This window comes from Glycine max, chromosome 4, assembly GCF_000004515.6.
Source record: "Glycine max cultivar Williams 82 chromosome 4, Glycine_max_v4.0, whole genome shotgun sequence".
NCBI classification, from domain to species: domain Eukaryota; kingdom Viridiplantae; phylum Streptophyta; class Magnoliopsida; order Fabales; family Fabaceae; genus Glycine; species Glycine max.
This window is the reverse complement of record NC_016091.4, coordinates 5,148,680-5,154,984: the sequence shown is the minus strand read 5'-3', so window position 1 is coordinate 5,154,984 and position 6,305 is coordinate 5,148,680. Positions and strand designations below refer to the sequence as shown.

The window sequence follows — 6,305 nt, the reverse complement described above, 5'->3', positions numbered from 1 at the left end:
ACTCACTCCTTCATTGCACACCAAAAAATTGTATAGGAAATTTTTTGTGGGCTAATTGTATAGGAGTTTAATCTTTTGAGTTTTTTTTTCACAATTTAATTAAATCTATTGATTTTTAAATTAAGAAAAATTATTTTTTAAAAAATAGTTTTTTATCTGAATGTTGGGAAATTAGATATATAATAATTTTAAAAAATAGTAAAAACTTGCCAAAATTTTAGACAAAAAACTATAAGTCATGATATTAAGATTTGAAGGCAAAAACTATGAGAATTTTTTACTTTTAATAAATTTTGATGTTTTGGTAAATAAGTTGAATAATGTTTGTGTAAGTTTTTTTAGAAGCGTCACTGAGAGAGGAAAAAAAAAAGAAGAATAAAATGAAATAAACTTCTTCTTATGTTATAATAAATTCTTTATTAACTAACTTGTAAAAATCCTCACAAATGATATTGAACACGACAAGAAGAAGAATAAGACAAAACAAAAACACAAGCTACAAAGATAATTTTATCTTATATATTATTTAACAAATAATAGACAACATAAGTAATAATATAAATTTGACTAAAATATCTAATATCAGTTCTCTTAATATAATTAATATCAAATTTAATGAGTTTATCAAAATAAAAAGAGAGAGATTAGAATAGAAAATTCGATATTTCCTTTTTCAAAATGATTGCGTTATTTAATTATTATTTTTTATGTTATTAAAGAAATATAAATAGGAGTATATGCATGTTTTTAATATTGTACACATGAGACAAAAAATGATTTCATGTCTTTTCTCATTAACAAAATTTTTTGAGATTTTGTCATGTTCTTGTCTATTTGAGTTGTGTTATTTCCTAATCTTTTTCAAATCAAACATAGACCAAAATATTTGTTTAGTATAATAACTTTAACGAATGAGATGGATCCACAGTTTTTCTAAAAGACAAGATGGGATTTACAAATCAAATTATAAAAATATCATTTTAACAGGAGAATCTCATTTTTTTTTATTTTCTTATTTTAAAAGTACTAGAAATTTATCCAAAGATGTGATTTAATTTGCATGAACAACCCACCATAATGTATTAGGAACAGGAACACACAATAATAGCTCATTCTTTCACTCTCCCATAGTCCATATATAGTCACAGATTCCATCACTTTCACGTTCTACTGTTGCACGCTGACACACACAAATAAGCACAAAAAGACCAACTTTTTCGCTCCTTCTTTCCATTTATTGTTCTTTTCAATTATTCATTCACATTCCCCTCAGAAATTACTATTTCTTCCTCACAAAATAAACAATTTTTTGTTGTTTTCCTGTCTCCTCTGTTTCATAGCTTCAGGGTTTTGGTTTTCAGACCCACAAAACAGAGTTCAAGTGTGTAAAGATTGAAGAAGAAAATGACCGTAGAGAAGAAAAGGAATGATTCCGGCGACGAGTTCCCCGTCGGAATGCGTGTTCTTGCCGTCGATGATGACCCCACTTGCCTCTTGGTTCTGAAAACTCTCCTCCAAAGATGTCAATATCATGGTTCACATCTTCCACTCTTGCTTTTGCTTTATTGTTATTCATGATTTAGGGTTTTGGTTTGTGCTTTGCTCTTTCTCTTAGATTTTGGTGTTCTGTTTCAAATTCTTTTGTTCCTGATGTTTTAACATGGATATACTTTTATTCATGAGATTGTTTGTAGGGAAGTTTCTGTTATAGGTTCACTTGTTGTAGAGGAAGTTTCTGTTATAGGTTGTATACATTTTTTTGAATGTCTATTATGACTTGGATTTAAATGCAGGATCTGAATATTTATTTGGGACAAATGTTTTTCTTTTATGAACATTTGGCTATTGTTTTATGTTGTGGATTTGTATTGTGGCACTTTGCTCTTTCAGAATGATATTTATGTTAGTTATTGTGGATGGGGTTGCAGTAACCACGACTAATCAAGCAATAAAGGCGTTGGCTCTGTTGAGAGAACACAAAGACAAGTTTGACCTGGTAATCAGTGATGTACACATGCCAGACATGGATGGATTTAAGCTGCTTGAGCTAGTGGGACTTGAGATGGATCTTCCTGTCATAAGTAAGTTTGGATCTTGTATGGTTATATGTGATCTTCAGTAGTTCATCTTTACCGTTTCTTCATTTTGACTCTCATTATTGATTGTTGATATAATTATTAATCAGTTTAAGCTATTTAGATATCAAATAATCAGTTTTCTAATGTTCTCTTTTTAAATATTCAAGTGTATTATTATGTTTATGTATAATAATAGTCAAGTCCTACAATAGAATTTGTTTAAGTTTCATAGTTGGTTTTTGATAAATGTGAAAATGTGATGTGCAAATAAACTTATTTAGGAAGGCTGATTTGAGTTATTTTTGTGGTTTCCATGATTTTTTGGAGAACCTTTGATGTTATAAAATGTTTGATTTCAGTGTTATCTGCAAATGGTGATACGAAGATGGTGATGAAGGGGATTTCTCATGGGGCCTGTGATTATCTGCTGAAACCTGTGAGAATGGAGGAGCTCAAGAACATTTGGCAGCATGTAATCAGGAGGAAGAAGTTTGACTCAAAGGAGAAGAACAAAACCAGCAACCTAGACAAACCTACTTCTAATAGTGGAAATGGACTAGGGTCATCAGGAACAGGAAATTCTGATCAAAATGAGAAGCTGACTAAGAAAAGGAAGGATCAAGATGAAGATGAAGATGAGGATCAGGAGAATGATCTTGACAATGAGGACCCATCAGCCCAGAAGAAGCCTCGGGTTGTTTGGTCTGTGGACCTGCACCGCAAGTTTGTTGCTGCTGTTAATCAGCTAGGCATTGACAGTATGTTCTTGACTCTTCTACAGTATTAAAACAATTGTAATAACTTTTTTATCAATTTCTTCACGAGCTTATTCAAATTGTTGTTCTCATTTTTTATTATCTTGATGATTTTAATATCCGGTTAGATGTTTTACATTATCAATCCAATTTTCAGAACATATATATGTTCGTAATTATTATGAAGACTTTCTCAATTACTCTTCCTTATTTTAAGTGACCCTTGGGATAAATGTGATGTCACAAGGCTAAAATATGTTTTCGATCCCTAATAAATATCTGAATTGTGCATTTTCTCTCTGATAAATTTTTTCTTTACATTGAGTGCCAAGGATAAAAACAAAATTTTTGTTTTTATCAGGGAGCAAAAACAAAGAAAAAATTTATTAGGGAGTAAACACAAAATTTGGGTATTTATTAGGGATCACAAACATATTTTAGCCATGTCACAATTATTCAAATTTTATGCCATGCCACGTAATTTTCCATTACTGATAGAGTTTGGGCTTCATGATATTGTTCTTTTGCTGGCAGAGGCTGTACCTAAAAAAATTCTTGATTTGATGAATGTTGAAAAGCTTACAAGGGAGAATGTGGCAAGCCATCTTCAGGCATTTTTCTATTCTTTTGTGCTTCAATTTAATGTAACATATACCTTTTCATTCACAGAATGTTTCTGCTTTATGAATTGGCTGCAGAAGTATAGGCTTTATCTGAAAAGAATTAGCTGTGTGGCTAACCAACAAGCCAATATGGTGGCGGCCTTAGGGGTTGCAGATCCATCCTATTTGAGAATGAGTTCGGTGAGCGGGGTTGGACATGTACAAACATTAAGTGGTTCCGGACAGCTTCATAACAATAATTTCAGATCCTTTCCACCTAGTGGGATAATTAATAGATTGAACACTCCTGCTGGTTTGAATGTGCATGGATTTCCTTCTGGAGTACTTCAATTGAGTCAATCACAAAATTTAAACAATGCCAATGATCATCATAAATTCCAGTCAGTCATTGTTCCTGTTAATCAGAATGGTGTTCAGGGAATGACAGTGTCTGTAGGGCTTGATCAACTGCAAAACAATAAGGTTGTTATGTCTGTTCAGAACCTGACCACTGTTTTTGATGCCAAAACAACTTTTCCTATCCCAAATAAACTCCCAGATCCAAGACCAAAAATAACCAACTCTGTCTCTCATACTTCAGATGTGCATTTCTCAAACAATGCCTTGATGTTGGAACCACGCCCTCAAGGCTCACAAGGGAGTGTAAGAATTGGAACATTATCTTCTTCAGTAGCCTCTCAACATTCGGAATTTTCTTTGTCTTTGCTGGATCAAGGTAGATATAGTGATAATTGGACAAGTGCTGTGCAGCCATCTGTGATCCAGACAAACTTTTTCCCTCCAAGTGAATGTTTTAGACAGACTAATATACCTCCTGCAGATAACATGGCTTCTGTACCCTTGCAAGGTGGGAATCTAAGTGGTCCATCCATCACTTCATTGTCCAGGCAATCCCATGATTCAATGACAGAAATGCACTCTGAAGGAATGACTTTTACTAACAGACCTGGGCATACAAGCAGTAATGTGCCATTTCAAGGGTGGGATGACCATAATCAGGATGCTACTCACCATTCAAATATTATGTCAATAAACTCACTGACTCCAGTCAATGGGGCTGCTGTTCAAGCTGGCCATGCAGCAACGAACTCGGTCTTACACAGAAACTTGGATTTTAATTATTGTGATCCCTTACAAATGAAGCATGAAGGGTTTGTGGAGTTAACTGATGAGACCTTATTGAAACAACATCAGGGGAATACCATGGACCAGCAAAAATCTCAAGAAAATCATTTCTCTAATAATCTTGGTTCACTGGAAGACTTGGTCAGTTCAATGATGAAATAGGTAATAACATTTATTTATTCAATATACTGAGGGTTTTCCCATATATGTTTCTGTATGACTTATGTTTAACATATTGGCTACAGTAAGTGCTCACATGCTTAATGGCTCTAAAGTTTAAACCATATAAAATTTTGATACAATCACCTATCTGTTTTGTAGCTTTTATTTAGATACAATCATTGCATGTGAGTCTTTTGAATTAGGCTGATACCATCCCCACCCCACCAATCATAGTTTTCTCTCCCTGGCCTCACATACTTGTTGTATGTCATTCTCCTTTGATTAGATAGTAGAAATACAGTCATTAATGTCCATTGTGGTAGATCTGCCAAATAACAACAGCAACTTCCGCCATGCTTTTGAACTCACATATTGGCTAAAAGCATCTTATTTGTCTATGCAGGATTGGTAAAACAGTTTTCTATGGAATAAATAGCCTTGTTATTTTAGCATTTGACTTATGGTCTAGTTAGTATTTTAGTGTGTTTGTTGATCGTTCTAGCATTTTATCTTGCACCTGTCATAAATATTTTTCCTCCCATGCTCATTCAGTACCATGTTCATGCCATGCAGGAGAAAGATAAGATGAAACACTTGATGGAAACCTCATTTGCAATAATTACTCTGGTGGGTTATCTATGTGGTAGCAGGTTTGGCAGCACATACCAGCATATCATGCACATCCTCGTTGATGAATTTTGTAGTTTTCATTGTGTTTAACCACTTTTTTCTTCTCATAGTTACTATAGGCTTTAGCTTCTCCAGATTACTTTTTCCTGGGTAAAGTTTTCTAGGTTTGTTCCATTAAGGGCTTTCTAATTTTATACAAATGCTTTGTTGTCCTTGCCTTCAGGTCCAGCAATGCATTATGAAGTATCAATCACTTTGTTTAATCTACATAGATATGCTGGCCTGCAAATTGGACCTAGATCTTCTCTCACAGCCTCACTTGTAGTGAGGAGAGAGAGACAAAAGGTCCAGGTGGAACCCACTTGAACCTGTGTCTTTCTCACTCCTCGCTGCACTCTGTGTAGCAGATGGGGAGAGATCTGGGGTTGCAAATTTGTAAAATGTTAGGGATCCATAAACAAAGATTGTAGTGATTATGATGAATGACAATAAACATGGATGCCCCCTTTTATGCTTGGAAATGCCTTTGCTAAAATTGTGCATTTAATATTATTCATTGCCGTATCAGTATATAAAATCTTGTATGGCGTGCAAGATTTTAAACTTATTTAGTATTTGATTTATTTCAAGTAAGATGATTTTAGAAATTAAAATGCATAATTATAAGCTTATAGTAATTGTGAAGTTAACTATTGATATTTTAATACTTTTATAATTTATTATATGTGTATATATATTTAAATATTTAAAATAAACTTAGTGACAAAGGAATCAATTTTTTTCTAGATAAAGGAAAACAGAAATTGACGGTTGGCACCATACGACCCGTCTCAGAGTAATGTTCAGATGGCATTTTTATTTTTATCAACCTTTACCTAGAAAAGTTAACAGAATGATAGAAGGATAAAATCACTTTTGCGCATGATTTCTAT

General features: G+C 33.4%; 1 protein-coding gene across 2 annotated transcripts; it reads left to right on the top strand.

The window, feature by feature from the left end:
- Nucleotides 1-1,161: 1,161 nt before the first annotated feature.
- On the top strand, nt 1,162-5,894 carry LOC100793913 (two-component response regulator ARR12). 2 transcript variants are annotated; one of them, XM_014774498.3, is made up of 6 exons: nt 1,162-1,534; nt 1,929-2,081; nt 2,438-2,836; nt 3,368-3,444; nt 3,532-4,743; nt 5,317-5,894. In XM_014774498.3, the coding sequence occupies exons 1-5, from the start codon at nt 1,405-1,407 to the stop codon at nt 4,741-4,743; spliced, it is 1,971 nt and encodes a 656-aa protein (XP_014629984.1). In that variant the 5' UTR covers nt 1,162-1,404; the 3' UTR covers nt 5,317-5,894. The 2 variants fall into 2 exon arrangements, with proteins under 2 accessions (XP_014629984.1, XP_014629985.1); XM_014774499.2 differs by lacking the exon at nt 3,368-3,444 and having other exon boundaries at nt 3,503-4,743.
- The last annotated feature ends 411 nt before the right edge of the window (nt 5,895-6,305 follow it).